We start from the raw sequence: 24,952 nt of genomic DNA, 5'->3' as shown, positions 1-24,952 counted from the left end.
GAGAGAGACAGAGACACAGAGGGAGAAACAGAGAGACACAGAGGGAGAAAGAGAGACACAGAGGGAGAAACAGAGAGACACAGAGAGAGAAACAGAGAGAGACACAGAGGGAGAAACAGAGAGAGACACAGAGGGAGAAACAGAGAGAGACACAGAGGGAGAAACAGAGAGAGACACAGAGAGAGACACAGAGAGAGACACAGAGAGAGAGAAATTCTTTGGTCAAAAAGCAAATTAGGCTCCACTTCAAAATTATTCTCACAGGTCTTAAAATCAACAGAAGTCCTAGTAAATGTTTCATCAGGACACAAACCTAATAGTATTATTCCTCAGCAGATGTATTTTTAAAGTGGGGTACTAATACTAACAACACACACAACAACAATTCAAGTGGATGGAAAAAGCTTTGCTCCTTCAAAAAAGAAATAAACAAATCCCAACACTTAAAGGACCATTTTGGACCATTTATTTATGACCACTTGATACTACTCCTACAGGAGTGCAAAATAGCACCCCATTCCCTACATAGTGCACTACCTCTGACCAGAAAGTGATGCACTATGTAGGGAACAGGGTACCATTTGGGATGCACACCAACAGTAGTTATAACTCAGAGAAGAGCTGCCCCCGTCCTACACAACACTCCTCGTTAGGAATGCTAGCTATGTTCTCTGTGCACTGATAGATAACCATAGAAGGACTGGTGTTCTAAACACACCTTCCTCTCAAAAGGTCTAACCTTTATTTGATAGTAAATGTGTACTGACAGACAGAGCATTGGGATTGGTCCCACGGCATTTGGAGTTTAAACTTTCAAACCCACGCGTTGACTTATGCCCTCAATGGATGTAGTTTGGAGAAAGAAGTTGTTTCCCCAAATAGCACCCTATTCCACCCCTATCTCAGCCTATGGGCTCTGGTCAAAAGTAGTACACTATATAGTGAATAGGGAGCCATTCGGCATGCAAGCCAGAGTTTGAGCCAGTCTAGTTTGGCTAGAGGGAGGTGGGCGTAGTGTAACATAGGTGACTGACCTGTGAGTCCTGTTGCTGGATGTAGCCGGTGATGATGCGCAGGCCGATCTGAGCCATCTCTCTGAGCTCCAGAGCCCCGGGGGTACCAGGGGTGCTGTGCCACGCCTGTAGTCTGTCCAGGAGGTTCACCACCCCCTCAAAGATCTACAACAACAACACACCTGTTAACAGTCTACAACACATTTTCATTCAATTCAATTCCCACGAGGGGCAATTATGTAGGCAAGAGTGCAGATACGTGAAAACAACATAACAGTGACTCAATTCTCAAGACTGGGTTACCACACAGTTAAATGATATAGCTAGAACTACTATTCAAAACATCCTTCAAAACAGTAGCCAAGCTAAAGCCAACACGCATCCACTGACATTAAACACACACATTCACGATTACAGGAAGTAGCTGTGCTGTTAATACATGTAACTACATGTAATCTAAAATGTAATCTACCTAATCCCAGAATATGTATTATTTACCATGAGAGGACCATAAACAATAACTAGTAATGCTGCATACTACAAGAAAGGTTCAATCTCACCTTTCTGGGAAAAAATAGTTATACATTGCTGAGATGAAGTAACTTTTGAGCTCAAATACACAGTACAAATATTATACAAATATTGAAAATATGAAATATTTTATGACGTATTTCCTATTCAATAAAACTGTAATGAATAAGGCTTGAAATGACTTATACGCTTTCTAAATATAGTATAATCAGATTATAAGACTTACAGAAAACGTTTGACCTCTGTCATTGCCAACAAAAGGTATATAACAAAGTATTGAGATAAACTTTTGTTATTGACCAAAAACTTATTTTCCACCATAATTTGCAAATAAATTCATAAAAAATCCTACAATGTGATTTTCTGGATTTTTTTTCTCTCATTTTGTCTGTCATAGTTGAAGTGTACCTATGATGAAAATTACAGGCCTCTCTCATCTTTTTAAGTGGGAGAATTTGCACAATTGGTGGCTGACTAAATACTTTTTTGCCCCACTGTATATGGTGCCATTTGAGATGCAGACAACGTGTGGAGCATGGTGCAGTACTGTACCTTCTCGCTCCACAGGGCCTGGTTGTCTGTTCCCTCTGAGAAGAGGAAGTCCTGGAGCAGCCTGAGGAGACGCAGCAGACTGGGGAAGTATGGTAGAGAGACACCCTGAGAGTCCCTCAGGTCTGACAGAGAAGACTCCAGCATCATCTCTAACAGACTGAGAGATAGAAACGCAGCAGAAAGGAGGGAGGGAGAATAGCCAGTCAACATTTAACTAGCCAGTCAACATTTCTTTTAATTTTTTAATTTTACCTTTATTTAACCAGGTAGGCAAGTTGAGAACAAGTTCTCATTTACAATTGCGACCTGGCCAAGATAAAGCAAAGCAGTTCGACAGATAAAACGACACAGAGTTACACATGGAGTAAAAACAAACATACAGTCAATAATGCAGTATAAACAAGTCTATATACAATGTGAACAAATGAGGTGAGAAGGGAGGTAAAGGCAAAAAAGGCCATGATGGCAAAGTAAATACAATATAGCAAGTAAAATACTGGAATGGTAGTTTTGCAATGGAAGAATGTGCAAAGTAGAAATAAAAATAATGGGGTGCAAAGGAGCAAAATAAATAAATTAATTAAAATTAAATACAGTTGGGAAAGAGGTAGTTGTTTGGGCTAAATTATAGGTGGGCTATGTACAGGTGCAGTAATCTGTGAGCTGCTCTGACAGTTGGTGCTTAAAGCTAGTGAGGGAGATAAGTGTTTCCAGTTTCAGAGATTTTTGTAGTTCGTTCCAGTCATTGGCAGCAGAGAACTGGAAGGAGAGGCGGCCAAAGAAAGAATTGGTTTTGGGGGTGACTAGAGAGATATACCTGCTGGAGCGTGTGCTACAGGTGGGAGATGCTATGGTGACCAGCGAGCTGAGATAAGGGGGGACTTTACCTAGCAGGGTCTTGTAGATGACATGGAGCCAGTGGGTTTGGCGACGAGTATGAAGCGAGGGCCAGCCAACGAGAGCGTACAGGTCGCAATGGTGGGTAGTATATGGGGCTTTGGTGATAAAGCGGATTGCACTGTGATAGACTGCATCCAATTTGTTGAGTAGGGTATTGGAGGCTATTTTGTAAATGACATCGCCAAAGTCGAGGATTGGTAGGATGGTCAGTTTTACAAGGGTATGTTTGGCAGCATGAGTGAAGGATGCTTTGTTGCGAAATAGGAAGCCAATTCTAGATTTAACTTTGGATTGGAGATGTTTGATATGGGTCTGGAAGGAGAGTTTACAGTCTAACCAGACACCTAAGTATTTGTAGTTGTCCACGTATTCTAAGTCAGAGCCGTCCAGAGTAGTGATGTTGGACAGACGGGTAGGTGCAGGTAGCGATCGGTTGAAGAGCATGCATTTAGTTTTACTTGTATTTAAGAGCAATTGGAGGCCACGGAAGGAGAGTTGTATGGCATTGAAGCTTGCCTGGAGGGTTGTTAACACAGTGTCCAAAGAAGGGCCGGAAGTATACAGAATGGTGTCGTCTGCGTAGAGGTGGATCAGGGACTCACCAGCAGCAAGAGCGACCTCATTGATGTATACAGAGAAGAGAGTCGGTCCAAGAATTGAACCCTGTGGCACCCCCATAGAGACTGCCAGAGGTCCGGACAGCAGACCCTCCGATTTGACACACTGAACTCTATCAGAGAAGTAGTTGGTGAACCAGGCGAGGCAATTTAACTAGCCAGTTAACATTTAGGGCTACATTTTGCTCAACCAAAACAGCACAGAACCGAAAAAAAGTTTATTTCTGTGGTTGATGTGAGTAAGACCATTAAACAGGTTAACGTTCACAAGGCCGCAGAGCCAGACTGATTACCAGGATGCATACTCTGAGCAAGCACCAACCAACTGGCAAGTGTCTTCACTGACATGTTCAACCTCTACCTGACCCAGTAATACCTACATGTTTCCAGTAGACCACCATAGTCCCTGTGCCCAAGAACGCCAAGGTAACCTGCCTAAATGACTATCGCCACGTAGCACTCACATTTTTAGCCAAGAAATGCTTTGAAAGGCTGGTCATGGTTCAGATCAACACAATCACCCCTGGACCCACTTTAATTCACATACCGCCCCAACATACCTCCAAGCTCATCACTAAGCTAAGGACCCTGGGACTAAACACCTCCCTCTACAACTGGATCCTGGACTTCCTGACGGGCCGCCCCCCAGGTGGTAAGGGTAGGTAACAACACATCCGCCACACTGACACCCTACTGTACTCCCTGTTCACCCACGACTGCCTTGCCACACACGACTCAAACACCATCATTACCTTTTCTGACGACACGACGGTGGTCGACCTGATCACCGACGATGATGATGAGACAGCCTATAGGGAGGTCAGTGACCTGGCAGTGTGGTATCAGGACAACAAAATCTCCCTCAACGTCTGCAAGACAAATGAGCTGATCTCTGAATACAGGAAACAGAGGGCCGAGCACGCCCCCATCTACCTCGATGTGGCTGTGGTTGAGCGGGTCGAGAGCTCCAAGGTTCCTCTGTGTCCACGTCACTAAGGAATTAACATGGACCACACACACCCACACAGTCATGAAGAAGGCAAGACAACGCCTCTTCCCCCTCAGGAGGCGGTAAAGATGTGTCATGAAGAAGGTACGACAACGCCTCTTCCCCCTCAGGAGGCACGACAACGCCTCTTCCCCCTCAGAAGGCACGACAATGCCTCTTCCCCCTCAGAAGGCACGACAACGCCTCTTCCCCGTCAGGAGGCGGTAAAGATGTGTCATGAAGAAGGCACGACAACGCCTCTTCCCCCTCAGGAGGCGGTAAAGATGTGTCATGAAGGAGGCACGACAACGCCTCTTCCCCCTCAGGAGGCGGTAAAGATGTGTCATGAAGAAGGTACGACAACGCCTCTTCCCCCTCAGGAGGCACGACAACGCCTCTTCCCCCTCAGGAGGCACGACAATGCCTCTTCCCCCTCAGAAGGCACGACAACGCCTCTTCCCCCTCAGGAGGCGGTAAAGATGTGTCATGAAGAAGGCACGACAACGCCTCTTCCCCCTCAGGAGGCGGTAAAGATGTGTCATGAAGAAGGCACGACAACGCCTCTTCCCCCTCAGGAGGCGGTAAAGATGTGTCATGAAGAAGGCACGACAACGCCTCTTCCCCCTCAGGAGGCGGTAAAGATGTGTCATGAAGAAGGCACGACAACGCCTCTTCCCCCTCAGGAGGCGGTAAAGATGTGTCATGAAGAAGGCACGACAACGCCTCTTCCCCCTCAGGAGGCGGTAAAGATGTGTCATGAAGAAGGCACGACAACGCCTCTTCCCCCTCAGGAGGCGGTAAAGATGTGTCATGAAGAAGGTACAACGACGCCTCTTCCCCCCAGGAGGCGGTAAAGATGTGTCATGAAGAAGGCATGACAACGCCTCTTCCCCCTCAGGAGGCACGACAACGCCTCTTCCCCCTCAGGAGGCACGACAACGCCTCTTCCCCCTCAGGAGGCACGACAACGCCTCTTCCCCCTCAGAAGGCATGACAACGCCTCTTCCCCCTCAGGAGGCACGACAACGCCTCTTCCCCTTCAGGAGGCGGTAAAGATGTGTCATGAAGAAGGCACGACAACGCCTCTTCCCCCTCAGGAGGCGGTAAAGATGTGTCATGAAGAAGGCACGACAACGCCTCTTCCCCCTCAGGAGGCGGTAAAGATGTGTCATGAAGAAGGCACAACAACGCCTCTTCCCCCTCAGGAGGCGGTAAAGATGTGTCATGAAGAAGGCACGACAACGCCTCTTCCCCCTCAGGAGGCGGTAAAGATGTGTCATGAAGAAGGCACGACAACGCCTCTTCCCCCTCAGGAGGCGGTAAAGATGTGTCATGAAGAAGGCACGACAACGCCTCTTCCCCCCCAGGAGGCGGTAAAGATGTGTCATGAAGAAGGCACGACAACGCCTCTTCCCCCTCAGGAGGCGGTAAAGATGTGTCATGAAGAAGGCACGACAACGCCTCTTCCCCCTCAGGAGGCGGTAAAGATGTGTCAAGGGACCTCAGATCCTCAAAGTTCTACAGCTGCACCATTGAGAGCATCTTGACAGGCTGCATTCCACCACAAGGCGCTACAGAGGGAAGTACGTACGGCCCAGTACATCACTGGTACCCTGTGTATGTAGCCTAGTTATCAATGATCTCTTACTCCTGCACATGGACTCAGTACTGGTACCCTGTGTATGTAGCCTAGTTATCAATGATCTCTCACCCCTGCACATGGACTCAGTACTGGTACCCTGTGTATGTAGCCTAGTTATCAATGATCTCTTACTCCTGCACATGGACTCAGTACTGGTACCCTGTGTATGTAGCCTAGTTATCAATGATCTCTTACTCCTGCACATGGGCTCAGTACTGGTACCCTGTGTATGTAGCCTAGTTATCAATGATCTCTCACCCCTGCACATGGACTCAGTACTGGTACCCTGTGTATGTAGCCTAGTTATCAATGATCTCTCACCCCTGCACATGGACTCAGTACTGGTACCCTGTGTATGTAGCCTAGTTATCAATGATCTCTTACTCCTGCACATGGGCTCAGTACTGGTACCCTGTGTATGTAGCCTAGTTATCAATGATCTCTTACCCCTGCACATGGACTCAGTACTGGTACCCTGTGTATGTAGCCTAGTTATCAATGATCTCTTACTCCTGCACATGGACTCAGTACTGGTACCCTGTGTATGTAGCCTAGTTATCAATGATCTCTCACCCCTGCACATGGACTCAGTACTGGTACCCTGTGTATGTAGCCTAGTTATCAATGATCTCTTACTCCTGCACATGGACTCAGTACTGGTACCCTGTGTATGTAGCCTAGTTATCAATGATCTCTCACCCCTGCACATGGACTCAGTACTGGTACCCTGTGTATGTAGCCTAGTTATCAATGATCTCTTACTCCTGCACATGGACTCAGTACTGGTACCCTGTGTATGTAGCCTAGTTATCAATGATCTCTCACCCCTGCACATGGACTCAGTACTGGTACCCTGTGTATGTAGCCTAGTTATCAATGATCTCTTACTCCTGCACATGGACTCAGTACTGGCCTCGGTACTAGTCTAGTTATCAATGATCTCTCACCCCTGCACATGGACTCAGTACTGGTACCCTGTGTATGTAGCCTAGTTATCAATGATCTCTTACTCCTGCACATGGACTCAGTACTGGTACCCTGTGTATGTAGCCTAGTTATCAATGATCTCTCACCCCTGCACATGGACTCAGTACTGGCCTCGGTACTAGTCTAGTTATCAATGATCTCTCACCCCTGCACATGGACTCAGTACTGGTACCCTGTGTTTGTACCTAGTTATCAATGATCTCTCACCCCTGCACATGGACTCAGTACTGGTACCCTGTGTATGTAGCCTAGTTATCAATGATCTCTCACCCCTGCACATGGACTCAGTACTGGCCTCGGTACTAGTCTAGTTATCAATGATCTCTCACCCCTGCACATGGACTCAGTACTGGTACCCTGTGTTTGTACCTAGTTATCGTTCCTCATTGTTATTCCTTTTCTCTCTGCATGGTTGTGAAGGGCCCGTCAGTAAGCACTTCACTGTTAGTCCACACCTGTTGTTTACCAAGCATTTGACAAATACAACTTGGTTTGAAGTCACCTTAATGAATCTGTTTACTGACATGAGACAGAGGGAGTTGCATATCAAGGACAGTGGGAGTGACTGACTGACTAACCTGGGTCCCAAACAACACGTTTGACCAGGGCCCATAGGGTGCCATTTGGGATGCAGACACTGACTGACTGGCTGGCTGACTAAATATCTGACTGACTGATTGGCTGGCTGGCTGACTAGATAGCTGACTGAATAACTAACTAAATATCTGACTGACTGATTGGCTGGCTGGCTGGCTAACTAAATAGCTGACTGGATAACTAACTAAATAGCTGACTGAATAACTAACTAAATATCTGACTGACTGATTGGCTGGCTGGCTGGCTAACTAAATAGCTGACTGGATAACTAACTAAATAGCTGACTGGCTGGCTGGCTGTAGACCGACTGACCTGCATTTGATATCGTCAGGCGGGCGGACCAGTTGGCAGGAGGAGCCCAGCTTGGTGAGGACAGAGAAGACCTGTCCCCTCTCCCTCCACACGGCGTCCTCCCCCCCCTCCGACCCGCTGCCGCACCACAGCACAGAGAACACGATGTTAGTCAGCAGGTTACACAGCTCCTCCTCTGGCATCTGCTGAAAGGGACCACACACACACACACACACACACACACACACACACACACACACACACACACACACACACACACAAACACACAAACACACACACACAAACACACACACACACCATAATCACAGTTAGACACACAGATACAGTACATCGTGTCGGAGACGGACTAAACCGCGGAGGCATCTGCACAGCCGTATTCTAGGATATTGAACCATTGGTTGAATAGTTTCATCATTCTCAGCACGACTCTATCCCTCATCACATTCAGTTGAATTGGAGCCATGAACACTGAGCCACGCTGGTTGTATAGGAGTCATGTACACTGAGCCACGCTGGTTGTATAGGAGTCATGTACACTGAGCCACGCTGGTTGTATAGGAGTCATGAACACTGAGCCACGCTGGTTGTATAGGAGTCATGTACACTGAGCCACGCTGGTTGTATAGGAGTCATGTACACTGAGCCACGCTGGTTGTATAGGAGTCATGTACACTGAGCCACGCTGGTTGTATAGGAGTCATGAACACTGAGCCACGCTGGTTGTATAGGAGTCATGAACACTGAGCCACGCTGGTTGTATAGGAGTCATGTACACTGAGCCACGCTGGTTGTATAGGACTCATGTACACTGAGCCACGCTGGTTGTATAGGAGTCATGTACACTGAGCCACGCTGGTTGTATAGGAGTCATGAACACTGAGCCACGCTGGTTGTATAGGAGTCATGAACACTGAGCCACGCTGGTTGTATAGGAGTCATGTACACTGAGCCACGCTGGTTGTATAGGAGTCATGTACACTGAGCCACGCTGGTTGTATTGGAGTCATGTACACTGAGCCACGCTGGTTGTATAGGAGTCATGTACACTGAGCCACGCTGGTTGTATAGGAGTCATGTACACTGAGCCACGCTGGTTGTATAGGAGTCATGTACACTGAGCCACGCTGGTTGAATAGGAGTCATGTACACTGAGCCACGTTGGATGGGAATTTTTCTGAGGTATGAGGTCAGGCTGTACGACCCCAGCAGATGGGGGTCACAGAGTCTACCAGACTATCACGACTGTGGACTCTGAAACATGCTTACGGGATGCTAATACTTTAGCTAGTTTCTGACTGACACATTTCAGGAGAAATCCATTAGCATTATGGATATGGGACACAAGACACTGGGCTTCATATTCAACACGTTCGGTCCAGTTTTTTCAAACACCACACAACATACCTCCTAGGAATGCTCAGTACCTGTGGTTAGGGTTAAGGTTAGGACAACAGTACCTGTGGTTAGAGCTAAGGTTAGGATAACAGTACCTGTGGTTAGGGCTAAGGTTAAGGTTAGGATAACAGTACCTGTGGTTAGGGTTAAGGTTAGGGCAGCAGTACCTGTGGGTTGGAGGTGTTGGAGATGGTGTCAGCTGCCCGGGGGTCAGTTCCATAGTTGGTGTCGTCCAGCACGTTGGACAGACTGGAGCTCTTCCTGGGTCTCAGAGAGGGGAACGACCGGCTGTGCTCCAGGGGGGAGGGGGTGCCTGCCTGACTACCCCCCACAGGGTTGTGGTTCCATGTCCCCGTCTCACCCCTCATACCCCCCAGCTCCAGCTCAAAGGGCGAGGTGCCGAAGGGGGACAGAGGGTGGTAGAGAGCCTCCTCTTGGGGCCGACCGGAGGGGATGTCCACGGTGTTGGACAGGGAGGACGAGCGGCTCCCCTGCTCTACCGAGTCAAACGACTTAAATTGGAGAGAGTCGTCAAAGTCCTTCAACGTGCCTCCACTGCTGTTAGGGGAAGACCGAGAGAGGTCGGAGAAACGCTCTGAGATATTCCTCCCTACCAGGCCCTCGCCGTCTCCCTCCTCCTCCTCTTCATCGTCCGGCGAGGTGTAAGGGAGGAAGACGTCTGTGTGAGCGTACTGAGAGTCCTCTATGACCATGCTGTGATCTCTCCTGAGGGGAGCAGTTCAACATTTAGTAAGAGTTGTGTGTTAACTGATCTATAGCAGGGGTAGAGCTGAACACATGTTAACTGATCTATAGCAGGGGTAGAGCTGAACACATGTTAACTGATCTATAGCAGGGGTAGAGCTGAACACATGTTAACTGATCTATAGCAGGGATAGAGCTGAACACATGTTAACTGATCTATAGCAGGGATAGAGCTGAACACATGTTAACTGATCTATAGCAGGGATAGAGCTGAACACATGTTAACTGATCTATAGCAGGGGTAGAGCTGAACACATGTTAACTGATCTATAGCAGGGATAGAGCTGAACACATGTTAACTGATCTATAGCAGGGGTAGAGCTGAACACATGTTAACTGATCTATAGCAGGGGAAGCGCTGAACACATGTTAACTGATCTATAGCAGGGATAGAGCTGAACACATGTTAACTGATCTATAGCAGGGGAAGCGCTGAACACATGTTAACTGATCTATAGCAGGGATAGAGCTGAACACATGTTAACTGATCTATAGCTGGGGTAGAGCTGTATCCAGAAACTATCTTGTTTATTGTCCAGAAATATAAAATATCACTTAAGTTATTATTGATTCCCAACTCTTCGAATCAATACAGATTCCCTCAATCGACTAATGGAACTCATCCCTACCTGAGAGGGGGGCGGGAGGAGGAGGGGTCCAGGGAGCTGTGGGTGCTGGAGCCTGCCAGGGAGGGACCGCGAGACTCATAGGACTCCTTCATATAGAGCTTAGTTAACACATCCTGCCAGCCTGGCTGACGGGCCAGCTGACGAACATAGTCCTCATTGTCATAGATCAGGTAGAAGAGCTGGGAGAAGGAGAGAGAGAGGAGCGATGGAGAGAGAGAGAGAGAAGTGATGGAGAGAGAGGGGGGGAGAAGGTGATGGAGAGAGCAGGGGGAAAGAGAGAGAGAGAGAAGGAGAGAGAAAGACAAAAACAGGGAACAGTCAAGCCTTCAGCTGCCCAATAGTCTATACCTGTAGCTGCCCTATAGTCAATACCTGTAGCTGCCCAATAGTCTAAACCTGTAGCTGCCCAATAGTCTAAACCTGTAGCTGCCCAATAGTCTAAACCTGTAGCTGCCCTATAGTCAATACCTGTAGCTGCCCTATAGTCTATACCCGTAGCTGCCCTATAGTCTAAACCTGTAGCTGCCCTATAGTCTATACCTGTAGCTTCCCAATAGTCTAAACCTGTAGCTGCCCTATAGTCAATACCTGTAGCTGCCCAATAGTCTATACCTGTAGCTGCCCTATAGTCTAAACCTGTAGCTGCCCAATAGTCTATACCTGTAGCTGCCCTATAGTCTAAACCTGTAGCTGCCCTATAGTCAATACCTGTAGCTGCCCTATAATCTAAACCTGTAGCTGCCCTATAGTCAATACCTGTAGCTGCCCTATAGTCTAAACCTGTAGCTGCCCAATAGTCTATACCTGTAGCTGCCCTATAGTCAATACCTGTAGCTGCCCTATGGTCTATACCTGTAGCTGCCCAATAGTCTATACCTGTAGCTGCCCAATAGTCTATACCTGTAGCTGCCCTATAGTCTATACCCGTAGCTGCCCTATAGTCTATACCCGTAGCTGCCCAATAGTCTATACCCGTAGCTGCCCTATAGTCTATACCTGTAGCTGCCCAATAGTCAATACCTGTAGCTGCCCTATAGTCTATACCTGTAGCTGCCCTATAGTCTATACCCATAGCTGCCCAATAGTCTATACCCGTAGCTGCCCTATAGTCTATACCTGTAGCTGCCCAATAGTCAATATCTGTAGCTGCCCTATAGTCTATACCTGTAGCTGCCCTATAGTCTATACCCGTAGCTGCCCAATAGTCTATACCTGTAGCTGCCCTATAGTCTATACCTGTAGCTGCCCTATAGTCTATACCTGTAGCTGCCCTATAGTCTATACCTTTAGCTGCCAAATAGTATATACCTTTATCTTCAATTGTACTATACTTAGTAATGACCTGAGAGAATGTGAAGATATACAGTGGAGGGGAAAGAGGACAGTGGAGGGGAAAGAGGACTAGAGTAGGGGAAAGAGGACTAGAGGAAGGGAAAGAGGCTAGGGAAAGAGGACTAGAGGCTAGGGAAAGAGGACTAGAGGCTAGGGAAAGAGGACGAGAGGAAGGGAAAGAGGACTAGAGGAGGGGAAAGAGGACTAGAGGTGGGGAAAGAGGACTAGAGGTGGGGAAAGAGGACTAGAGGTGGGGAAAGAGGACTAGAGGTGGGGAAAGAGGACTAGAGGCGGGGAAAGAGGACTAGAGGAAGGGAAAGAGGATGAGAGGAAGGGAAAGAGGACGAGAGGAAGGGAAAGAGGACTAGAGGAGGGGAAAGAGGACTAGAGGTGGGGAAAGAGGACTAGAGGTGGGGAAACAGGACAGTGGAAGGGAAAGAAGATTAGAGTAGGTAAGGACTGACCTTGCGACAGACGTCCAGACGGACAGTGAGCTCAGCACGATGGGACAGATGGACCACAGCCAGCAGGTCTCTGAAGTTAGGAGTGGCATCTACACAAAACAATGACAATCAGATGTACACAGTAAAGTATATCCCTAATAGACATACATACAATAGGAACAACAAGGAGAGGGGTTATACACAGTAAAGTATATCCCCAATAGATATACATACTATAGGAACATCAAGGAGAGGGGTTATACACAGTAAAGTATATACCCTATAGACATACATACTATAGGAACATCAAGGAGAGGGGTTATACACAGTAAAGTATATACCCTATAGACATACATACTATAGGAACATCAAGGAGAGGGGTTATACACAGTAAAGTATATACCCTATAGACATACATACTATAGGAACATCAAGGAGAGGGGTTATACACAGTAAAGTATATACCCAATAGATATACATACTATAGGAACATCAAGGAGAGGGGTTATACACAGTAAAGTATATACCCTATAGATATACATACTATAGGAACATCAAGGAGAGGGGTTATACACAGTAAAGTATATACCCTATAGACATACATACTATAGGAACATCAAGGAGAGGGGTTATACACAGTAAAGTATATACCCTATAGACATACATACTATAGGAACATCAAGGAGAGGGGTTATACACAGTAAAGTATATACCCTATAGACATACATACTATAGGAACATCAAGGAGAGGGGTTATACACAGTAAAGTATATCCCCTATAGACATACATACTATAGGAACATCAAGGAGAGGGGTTATACACAGTAAAGTATATCCCCTATAGACATACATACTATAGGAACATCAAGAAGAGGGGTTATACACAGTAAAGTATATACCCTATAGACATACATACTATAGGAACATCAAGGAGAGGGGTTATATACAGTAAAGTATATACCCTATAGACATACATACTATAGGAACATCAAGGAGAGGGGTTATACACAGTAAAGTATATCCCCTATAGACATACATACTATAGGAACATCAAGGAGAGGGGTTATACACAGTAAAGTATATACCCTATAGACATACATACTATAGGAACATCAAGGAGAGGGGTTATACACAGTAAAGTATATCCCCTATAGACATACATACTATAGGAACATCAAGGAGAGGGGTTATACACAGTAAAGTATATCCCCTATAGACATACATACTATAGGAACATCAAGGAGAGGGGTTATACACAGTAAAGTATATCCCCTATAGACATACATACTATAGGAACATCAAGGAGAGGGGTTATACACAGTAAAGTATATCCCCTATAGACATACATACTATAGGAACATCAAGGAGAGGGGTTATACACAGTAAAGTATATCCCCTATAGACATACATACTATAGGAACATCAAGGAGAGGGGTTATACACAGTAAAGTATATCCCCTATAGACATACATACTATAGGAACATCAAGGAGAGGGGTTATACACAGTAAAGTATATACCCTATAGACATACATACTATAGGAACATCAAGGAGAGGGGTTATACACAGTAAAGTATATCCCCTATAGACATACATACTATAGGAACATCAAGGAGAGGGGTTATATACAGTAAAGTATATACCCTATAGACATACATACTATAGGAACATCAAGGAGAGGGGTTATATACAGTAAAGTATATACCCTATAGACATACATACTATAGGAACATCAAGGAGAGGGGTTATACACAGTAAAGTATATCCCCAATAGATATACATACTATAGGAACATCAAGGAGAGGGGTTATACACAGTAAAGTATATACCCTATAGACATACATACTATAGGAACATCAAGGAGAGGGGTTATATACAGTAAAGTATATACCCTATAGACATACATACTATAGGAACATCAAGGAGAGGGGTTATACACAGTAAAGTATATCCCCTATAGACATACATACTATAGGAACATCAAGGAGAGGGGTTATATACAGTAAAGTATATCCCCTATAGATATACATACTATAGGAACATCAAGGAGAGGGGTTATACACAGTAAAGTATATACCCTATAGACATACATACTATAGGAACATCAAGGAGAGGGGTTATACACAGTAAAGTATATCCCCTATAGACATACATACTATAGGAACATCAAGGAGAGGGGTTATACACAGTAAAGTATATCCCCTATAGACATACATACTATAGGAACATCAAGGAGAGGGGTTATATACAGTAAAGTATATACCCTATAGACATACATACTATAGGAACATCAAGGAGAGGGGTTATACACAGTAAAGTATATACCCTATAGACATACATACTATAGGAACATCAAGGAGAGGGGTTATACACAGTAAAGTATATACCCTATAGACATACATACTATAGGAACATCAAGGAGAGGGGTTATACACAGTAAAGTATATACCCTATAGATATACATACTATAGGAACATCAAGGAGAGGGGTTATATACAGTAAAGTATATACCCAATAGATATACATACTATAGGAACATCAAGGAGAGGGGTTATACACAGTAAAGTATATACCCTATAGACATACAGTTGAAGTCAGAAGTTTACATGCACTAAGTTGGCATTCAAACAGCTTGGAAAATTCCAGAAAATGATGTCATGGCTTTAGAAGCTTCTGATAGGGTAAATGACACCGCTTGAGTCAATTGGAGGTGTACCTGTGGATGTATTTCAAGGCCTACCTTCAAACTCAGTGCCTCTTTGCCCGACATCATGGGAAAATCAAAAGAAATCAGCCAAGACCTCAGAAAAACAATTGTAGACCTCCACAAGTCTGGTTCATCCTTGGGAGCAATTTCCAAATGCCTGAAGGTACCACTTTCATCTGTACAAACAATAGTACACAAGTATAAACACCATGGGACCACGCAGCCGTCATACCGCTCAGGAAGGAGACGTGTTCTGTCTCCTAGAGATGAACGTACTTTGGTGCGAAAAGTGCAAATCAATCCCAGAACAACAGCAAAGGACCTTGTGAAGATGCTGGAGGAAACAGGTACAAAAGTATCTATATCCACAGTAAAATGAGTCCTATATCGACATAACCTGAAAGGCCGCTCAGCAAGGAAGAAGCCACTTCTCCAAAACCGCCATAATTAAAGCCAGACTACAGTTTACAACTGCACATGGGGACAAAGATCATACTTTTTTGGAGAAATGTCCTCTGGTCTGATGAGACAAAAATAGAACTGTTTGGCCATAATGACCATTGTTATGTTTGGAGGAAAAAGGGAGAGGCTTGCAAGCTGAAGAACATCATCCCAACCGTGAAGCACGGGGGTGGCAGCATTATGTTGTGGGGGTGCTTTGCTGCAGGAGGGACTGGTGCACTTCACAAAATAGATGGCGTCATGAGGAAGGAAAATTATGTGGATATATTGAAGCAACATCTCAAGACATCAGTCAGGAAGTTAAAGCTTGGTCACAAATGGGTCTTCCAAATGAACAATGACCTCAAGCATACATCCAAAGTTGTGGCAAAATGGACAACAAAGTCAAGGTATTGGAGTGGCCATCACCAAGCCCTGACCTCAATCCTATAGAAAATTTGTGGGCAGAACTGAAAAAACGTGTGCGAGCAAGGAGGCCTACAAACCTGACTCAGTTACACCAGCTCTGTCAGGAGGAATGGGCCAAAATTCACCCAACTTATGGGAAGCTTGTGGAAGGTTACCTGAAATGTTTGGCCCAAGTTAAACTATTTAAAAGGCAATGCTACCAAATACACTCAATTAGTATGTAAACTTTTGACCCACTGGGAATGTGATGAAATAAATAAATCAATCTCTCTATTATTATTCTGACATTTCACATTCTTAAAATAAAGTGGTGATCCTAACTGACCTAAAACAGAGATTTTTTACTGGGATTAAATGTCAGGAATTGTGAAAAACTGAGTTTAAATGTATATGGCTAAGGTTTATGTAAACTTCCAACTTCAACTGTACCTACTATAGGAACAACAAGGAGAGGGGTTAAACACAGTAAAATATATCCCCTATAGATATACATACTATAGGAACAACAAGGTTATAGTTGAGACTGTTTCATGTTGACATTTCAGCTCTAAAGCCTTTCTGAAGACTAGCCATCAATACAAGAACAAAATGCATTGTAAAATGATGACTGTATAGAAAAACAGGACAAAAACAGACCTGACATTTTTATTTAACCTTTATTTAACCTTTATTTAACCTTTATTTAACCAGGTAGGCCAGTTGAGAACAAATTCTCATTTACAATGACGGCCTACCCCTGCCAAACCCGGACGATGCTGGGTCAATTGTGAGCCGACTTATGGGACTCCCAATCACAGCCGGATGTGATACAGCCTGGATTCAAACCAGGGACTGAGATGCAGTGCCTTAAACTGCTGCGCCACTCGGGAGCCCCTATCACATGGATCCTTTTAAATGGACTCTTAGCAACTACATCAGGAACATCCTCCCTCCTTCCTCTCAGTATTCCTCTGTCTGTCCCTCTCAGAGGATGTGTTCCAAATGTTGATTTATTTGATTATTTCACCTTTATTTAACCAGGTAGGCTAGTTGAGAACACCTTTATTTAACCAGGTAGGCAAGTTGAGAACACCTTTATTTAACCAGGTAGGCTAGTTGAGAACACCTTTATTTAACCAGGTAGGCCAGTTGAGAACACCTTTATTTAACCAGGTAGGCTAGTTGAGAACACCTTTATTTAACCAGGTAGGCTAGTTGAGAACACCTTTATTTAACCAGGTAGGCTAGTTTGAGAACACCTTTATTTAACCAGGTAGGCCAGTTGAGAACACCTTTATTTAACCAGGTAGGCCAGTTGAGAACACCTTTATTTAACCAGGTAGGCTAGTTGAGAACACCTTTATTTAACCAGGTAGGCCAGTTGAGAACACCTTTATTTAACCAGGTAGGCCAGTTGAGAACACCTTTATTTAACCAGGTAGGCTAGTTGAGAACACCTTTATTTAACCAGGTAGGCCAGTTGAGAACACCTTTATTTAACCAGGTAGGCTAGTTGAGAACACCTTTATTTAACCAGGTAGGCTAGTTGAGAACACCTTTATTTAACCAGGTAGGCTAGTTGAGAACACCTTTATTTAACCAGGTAGGGCCAGTTGAGAACACCTTTATTTAACCAGGTAGGCTAGTTGAGACACCTTTATTTAACCAGGTAGGCTTATTTAACCAGGTAGGCTAGTTGAGAACACCTTTATTTAACCAGGTAGGCCAGTTGAGAACACCTTTATTTAACCAGGTAGGCCAGTTGAGAACACCTTTATTTAACCAGGTAGGCCAGTTGAGAACACCTTTATTTAACCAGGTAGGCCAGTTGAGAACACCTTTATTTAACCAGGTAGGGCCAGTTGAGAACACCTTTATTTAACCAGGTAGGCTAGTTGAGAACACCTTTATTTAACCAGGTAGGCCAGTTGAGAACACCTTTATTTAACCAGTTGGGCCAGTTGAGAACACCTTTATTTAACCAGTTGGGCCAGTTGAGAACACCTTTATTTAACCAGTTGGGCCAGTTGAGAACAAGTTCTCATTTACAACTGCGACCTGGCCAAGATATAGCAAAGCAGTGCTACAAAAACAAATGGCACCCTAGTCCCTATATAGTGCACTACTTTTGACCAGAGCCCTATGAGAACCCTAGTCCCTATATAGTGCACTACTTTTGACCAGAGCCCTATGAGAACCCTAGTCCCTATAGAGTGCACTACTTTTGACCAGAGCCCTATGAGAACCCTAGTCCCTATAGAGTGCACTACTTTTGACCAGAGCCCTATGAGAACCCTAGTCCCTATAGAGTGCACTACTTTTGACCAGAGCCCTATGAGAACCCTAGTCCCTATAGAGTGCACTACTTTTGACCAGAGCCCTATGAGAACCCTAGTCCCTATAGAGTGCACTACTTTTGACCAGAGCCCTATGAGAACCCTAGTCCCTATAGAGTGCACTACTTTTGACCAGAGCCCTATGAGAACCCTAGTCCCTATAGAGTGCACTACTTTTGACAGGGCACAATGGGCCCAAATAGTTTACTAGACTGTATAAAGGGAATGGGGCTCCATTTGGGACACGACCAGAGGCTATATTTGAGGCCTACCTGTAGCGAGGACCTGCTCGTAAAGACAGCGCACGGTGGTCATGGTTACGGGGACGTCTCCTAGAAAACAAACAAGACCCAGGTATCCAAAATCCTTCAACTTGACACGTTGCTTGGCGCGCTCAGACACTCGTTCACTCTTCAGGATCTTGTACAGAACCTGCGTCAATGACCAAGGAGGAGAGCAGGAGATGAACAACAACACTGACGGTAGTGTGATGTGGTGGTGGTGGTAGTGTGATGTGGTGGTGGTGGTAGTGTGATGTGGTGGTAGTGTGATGTGGTGGTGATGGTGGTAGTGTGATGTGGTGGTGGTGGTAGTGTGATGGTGGTGGTGGTAGTGTGATGTGGTGGTAGTGTGATGGTGGTGGTAGTGTGATGTGGTGGTAGTGTGATGTGGTGGTAGTGTGATGTGGTGGTAGTAGTGTGATGTGGTGGTAGTAGTGTGATGGTGGTGGTAGTAGTGTGATGGTGGTGGTAGTGCTAGTGTGGTGGTGGTGGTAGTAGTGCGATGTGGTGGTGGTAGTAGTGTGATGTGGTGGTAGTGGTAGTGTGATGTGGTGGTAGTGGTAGTGTGATGGTGGTGGTGCAAGTGTGATGGTGGTGGTGCTAGTGTGGTGGTGGTGGTGTTAGTGTGGTGGTGGTGGTGTTAGTGTGGTGGTGGTGGTGTTAGTGTGGTGGTGGTGTGGTAGTGTGGTGTGGTGGTGGTGCTAGTGTGGTGGTGGTGGTAGTAGTGTGATGTGGTGGTGGTAGTAGTGTGATGTGGTGGTAGTAGTGTGATGTGGTGGTAGTAGTGTAATGTGGTGGTAGTAGTGTGATGTGGTGGTGTTAGTGTGGTGGTAGTGTGATGGTGGTGTGGTAGTGTGATGTGGTGGTGGTAGTAGTGTGATGTGGTGGTGGTGGTTGTGTGATGTGGTGGTGGTAGTGTGATGTGGTAGTGGTGGTAGTGTGATGTGGTGGTGGTAGTGTGATGTGGTGGTGGTAGTGTGATGTGGTGGTGGTGGTAGTGTGATGTGGTGGTGGTGGTAGTGTGATGGTGGTGGTAGTGTGATGGTGGTGGTGGTAGTGTGAGGTGGTGTGGTAGTGTGTGATGTGGTGTAGTGTGATGTGGTAGTAGTGTGATTGGTGTATGTGATGTGGTGTGGTAGTAGTGTGATGTGGTGGTAGTAGTGTGATGGTGGTGGTAGTAGTGTGATGGTGGGTGGTGGTAGTGCTAGTGTGGTGGTGGGTAGTAGTGCGATGTGGTGGTGGTGGTAGTAGTGTGATGTGGTGGTAGTGGTAGTGTGATGTGGTGGTAGTGGTAGTGTGATGTGGTGGTAGTGGTAGTTGTGATGGTGGTGGTGCTAGTGTGGTGGTGGGTGGTGTTAGTGTGGTGGTGGTGGTGTTAGTGTGGTGGTGGTGGTGTTAGTGTGGTGGTGGTGTGGTAGTGTGGTGTGGTGGTGGTGCTAGTGTGGTGGTGGTGGTGTTAGTGTGGTGGTGGTGTTAGTGTGGTGGTGGTGTTAGTGTGGTGGTGGTGGTGGTGTTAGTGTGGTGGTGGGTGTGGTAGTGTGGTGGTGGTGGTGGTGGTGGTGGTGGTGTTATTAGTGTGGTGGTGGTGTGATGTGGTAGTGTAATGGTGGTGTGATGTGATAGTGTAATGGTGGTGTGATGTGGTAGTGTGGTGTGGTAGTGTGATGTGGTAGTGAGGTGTGGTGGTGGTGGTGTGATGTGGTAGTGTGGTGGTGGTGTGGTAGTGTGGTGGTGGTGTGGTAGTGTGATGTGGTAGTGTGGTGGTGTGGTAGTGTGGTATGGTAGTGTGGTGTGATGTGGTAGTGTGGAGTGGTGGTGGTGTGGTAGTGTGGTGGTGGTGTGGTAGTGTGATGTGGTAGTTGTGGTGTGGTGGTGTGGTAGTGTGGTGTGGTAGTGTGGTGTGGTGGTGTGGTGTGGTAGTGTGGTGTGGTGGTGGTGTGATGTGGTAGTGTGGTGTGGTGGTGGTGTGATGTGGTAGTGTGGTGGTGGTGTGGGTAGTGTGATGTGGTAGTGTGGTGTGGTGGTGGTGGTGGTGTGGTAGTGTTAGTGTGATGGTGTGATGTGGTAGTGGTGGTGTTAGTGTGGTGGTGGTGTTAGTGTGGTGGTGGTGTGGTAGTGTGATGTGGTGGTGTGATGTGGTAGTGTGGTGTGGTGGTGTGATGTGGTAGTGTAATGGTGGTGTGATGCAGCAGACTGACTCACCCTGAAGACTCTCTCCCTGACCTCATCTCCAAAGCTGGGTTTGAGCAGCAGACAGTAGAGCTGTTCTACTCCCCACTCCAACAGTACAGCCTGGACCTGCTCTCTGGGAGGGGCTGCTCCTCAACAGACTGTAAACCACATCTAAACGCACTCACCACCTGATGGGAGAGAGAGAGAGAGAGAGAGAGAGAGAGAGGAGGGAGAGGGAGAGGTGGAGAGAGAGAGAGAGGAGGGAGGGAAGGGAAGGGGTGGAGAGAGAGAGAGGGAAGGAGGGAGAAGGAGGGGTGGAGAGAGAGAGAGAGAGAGAGAGAGAGAGAGAGGAGAGAGAGAGAGAGACCGAGAGAGAGAGAGAGAGAGGGAGAGGCACGGGGGGGGAGAGGGAGGAGGGAGGGTTGAGAGAGCGAGAGAGAGGAGAGAGAGAGAGAGAGAGGGGGGGGTTGAGAGAGAGAGAGAGAGAGAGAGTAAGCGAGAGAGAGAGAGAGAGGGGGGGTGGAGAGAGAAGAGGGAGGGGTGGATAGGGTGAGAAGAGGGAGGGGGAGAGTAAGTGATTGGGATGAATATAGGGAGTGGAGAGAGAAATGGGGGAAAGGGGAGAGGGTAAGAGAGGGTAGGTGGGGAGAGAGAGTGAGAGGGGGGAGAAAAGAGGACGGTGAGAGTAAGTGATGGGAGGAAAAATAGAGGAGAGTTAGAGGTGGGAGGTTGAGAAGAGGGGACGTAGAGGTGGGAGGTTGAGAAGAGGGGACGTAGAGGTGGGAGGTTGAGAAGAGGGGGCGTAAAGAAGAGGGGACGTAGAGGTGGGAGGTTGAGAAGAGGGGACGTAGAGGTGGGAGGTTGACAAGAGGGGACGTAGAGGTGGGAGGTTGACAAGAGGGGACGTAGAGGTGGGGAGGTTGACAAGCGGGGACGTAGAGGTGGGAGGTTGCAGAAGAGGGGGACGTAGAGGTGGGAGGTTGAGAAGAGGGGACGTAGAGGTGGGAGGTTGAGAAGAGGGGACGTAGAGGTGGAGGTTGAGAAAGAGGGGGACGTAGAGGTGGGAGGTTGAGAAGAGGGGACGTAGAGGTGGGAGGTTGAGAAGGGGACGTGGAGGTGGGAGGTTGAGAAGAGGGGACGTAGAGGTGGGAGGGTTGAGAAGAGGGGACGTAGAGGTGGGAGGTTGAAGAAGAGGGGACGTAGAGGTGGGGAGGTTGAGAAGAGGGGACGTAGATGGTGGGAGGTTGGAGAAGAGGGGACGTAGAGGTGGGAGGTTGAGAAGAGGGACGTGGAGGTGGGGAGGTTGAGAAGAGGGGACGTAGAGGTGGGAGGTTGAGAAGAGGGGACGTAGAGGTGGGAGGTTGCACAAGAGGGGACGTGGAGGTGGGAGGTTGAGAAGGGGGGACGTAGAGGTGGGAGGTTGAGAAGAGGGGACGTAGAGGTGGAGGTTGAGAAGAGGGGACGTAGAGGTGGGAGGTTGAGAGAGGGGACGTAGAGGTGGGAGGTTGAGAAGAGGGACGTAGAGGTGGGAGGTTGACAAGAGGGGACGTAGAGGTGGGAGGTTGAGAAGAGGGGACGTAGAGGTGGGAGGTTGAGGAAGAGGGGACGTAGAGGTGGGAGGTTGAGAAGAGGGGACGTAGAGGTGGGAGGTTGACAAGAGGGGACGTAGAGGTGGGAGGTTGACAAAGAGGGGACGTAGAGGTGGGAGGTTGAGAAGAGGGGACGTGGAGGTGGGAGGTTGAGATGAGAGATGGTTGAGACGTAGGGGACGTAGAGGTGGGAGGTTGAGAAGAGGGGACGTAGAGGTGGGAGGTTGAGAAGAGGGGACGTAGTAGGGTGGGAGGTTGAGAAAGAGGGGACGTGGAGGTGGGAGGTTGAGAGAGGGGGACGTAGAGGTGGGAGGTGAGAAGAGGGGACGTAGAGGTGGGAGGTTGAAAGAGGGGACGTAGAGGTGGGAGGTTGACAAGAGGGGACGTAGAGGTGGGAGGTTGAGAAGAGGGGACGTAGAGGTGGGAGGTTGAGAAGAGGGGACGTGGAGGTGGGCGGGTTGAGAAGAGGGGACGTAGAGGTGGGAGGTGAGAAGAGGGGACGTAGAGGTGGGAGGTTGACAAGAGGGACGTGGAGGTGGGAGGTTGAGAAGAGGGGACGTAGAGGTGGGAGGTTGAGAAGAGGGGACGTAGAGGTGGGAGGTTGAGAAGAGGGGACGTAGAGGTGGGGAGGTTGAGAAGAGGGGGACGTAGAGGTGGGAGGTTGAGAAGAGGGGACGTAGAGGTGGGAGGTTGACAAGAGGGGACGTAGAGGTGGGAGGTTGAGAAGAGGGGACGTAGAGGTGGGAGGTTGAGAAGAGGGGACGTAGAGGTGGGAGGTTGAGAAGAGGGGACGTAGAGGTGGGAGGTTGACAAGAGGGGACGTAGAGGTGGGAGGTTGAGAAGAGGGACGTGGAGGTGGGAGGTTGAGAAGAGAGGAGATAGCAGAGGATAGAAAGCAAAGAGGGAGGGAAAGAGAGGGAGGAGACATGTGAATGGAATTATATGGTTGAAGAAAGGACATGGTTAGATCCAAAACCCCTCTGAATAAAGACAAGGAATAAGCATGTCTCCGTTAGCGTGCGTACCTGCTGCTCTTCTCCTATAGCCAGTGTGTAGGCCAAGATGCTGTGGAGCTCTTCAGCAGTAGGACACTTAGGAGGAAGTCTCTCAGCAGAGAGAACAGAGAGATCTGAACAGTCTGCTTTTCATCAGACAGAGGACTGCCATCTTTCTCCACACTGAGAGCACACAGAGATGAACTAATCAGATTATGGACATATGGAGGCATACAAACAGTGACAACAACATGTACATACATCTATCATACATTTTTTACCATCTACATGGGAGGCTATCATTTTTAAGAAGCATAGATAACTCACAATTCATCATTTGTGCCATCAAGATTATGATTACCACAGTAAAGGGTTTGTTGAGGTACCTGTAGTGTAAAGGGATGTTGAGGTACCTGTAGTGTAAAGGGATGTTGAGGGTTACCTGGAGTGTAAAGGGATGTTGAGGTACCTGTGTAGTGTAAAGGGATGTTGAGGTACCTGGAGTGTAAAGGGATGTTGAGGTACCTGGAGTGTAAAGGGATGTTGAGGTACCTGGAGTGTAATGTTGAGGTACCTGTGTAGTGTAAAGGGATGTTGAGGTACCTGTAGTGTAAAGGGATGTTGAGGTACCTGGAGTGTAAATGGATGTTGAGGGTACCTGTAGTGTAAAGGGATGTTGAGGTACCTGTAGTGTAAATGTTGAGGGTACCTGTAGTGTAAAGGGTTGTTGAGGTACCTGTAGTGTAAAGGTTGAGGTACTGTAGTGTAAAGGGTTGTTGAGGTACCTGTAGTGTAAATGTTGAGGTACCTGTGTAGTGTAAAGGGATGATGACGGTACCTGTAGTGTAAAGGGTTGTTGAGGTACCTGGAGTGTAAATGTTGAGGCACCTGTAGTGTAAAGGGTTGTTGAGGTACCTGTAGTGTAAATGTTGAGGTACCTGTGTAGTGTAAAGGGATGTTGAGGTACCTGGAGTGTAAAGGGATGTTGAGGTACCTGGAGTGTAAAGGGATGTTGAGGTACCTGTAGTGTAAAGGGATGTTGAGGTACCTGTAGTGTAAAGGGTGTTGAGGTACCTGTAGTGTAAATGTTGAGGTACCTGTGTAGTGTAAAGGGATGTTGAGGTACCTGGAGTGTAAAGGGATATTGAGGTACCTGGAGTGTAAAGGGTTGTTGAGGTACCTGTAGTGTAAAGGGATGTTGAGGTACCTGGAGTGTAAAGGGATGTTGAGGTACCTGGAGTGTAAAGGGGTGTTGAGGTACCTGCAGTGTAAATGTTGAGGTACCTGTAGTGTAAAGGGATGTTGAGGTACCTGTAGTGT

The 24,952-nt window shown here is 47.0% G+C and overlaps 1 protein-coding gene across 1 annotated transcript in view; it reads right to left on the bottom strand.

Annotated features, from left to right (window-relative positions):
* The window catches only part of LOC109886159 (neurobeachin-like protein 2), a 113,122-nt gene that overhangs the window by 19,459 nt on the left and 68,711 nt on the right, over positions 1–24,952 (bottom strand). The window contains exons 23-32 of the mRNA XM_031821872.1: positions 24,019–24,074; positions 21,822–23,617; positions 21,079–21,191; positions 18,868–19,027; positions 12,725–12,813; positions 10,929–11,107; positions 9,702–10,260; positions 8,140–8,324; positions 2,097–2,253; positions 1,035–1,178 (exon numbers count right to left, since the gene is read on the bottom strand). Of these exons, the coding sequence (XP_031677732.1) occupies positions 1,035–1,178; positions 2,097–2,253; positions 8,140–8,324; positions 9,702–10,260; positions 10,929–11,107; positions 12,725–12,813; positions 18,868–19,027; positions 21,079–21,191; positions 21,822–23,617; positions 24,019–24,074 (3,438 nt within the window). The remainder of the gene's footprint in view (positions 1–1,034; positions 1,179–2,096; positions 2,254–8,139; positions 8,325–9,701; positions 10,261–10,928; positions 11,108–12,724; positions 12,814–18,867; positions 19,028–21,078; positions 21,192–21,821; positions 23,618–24,018; positions 24,075–24,952) is intronic.

This window comes from Oncorhynchus kisutch, unplaced genomic scaffold, assembly GCF_002021735.2.
Source record: "Oncorhynchus kisutch isolate 150728-3 unplaced genomic scaffold, Okis_V2 scaffold4026, whole genome shotgun sequence".
Classification (NCBI taxonomy): Eukaryota; Metazoa; Chordata; class Actinopteri; order Salmoniformes; family Salmonidae; genus Oncorhynchus; species Oncorhynchus kisutch.
The sequence above is the reverse complement of the archived record's forward strand: the minus strand, read 5'-3'. Positions and strand labels throughout refer to the sequence as shown.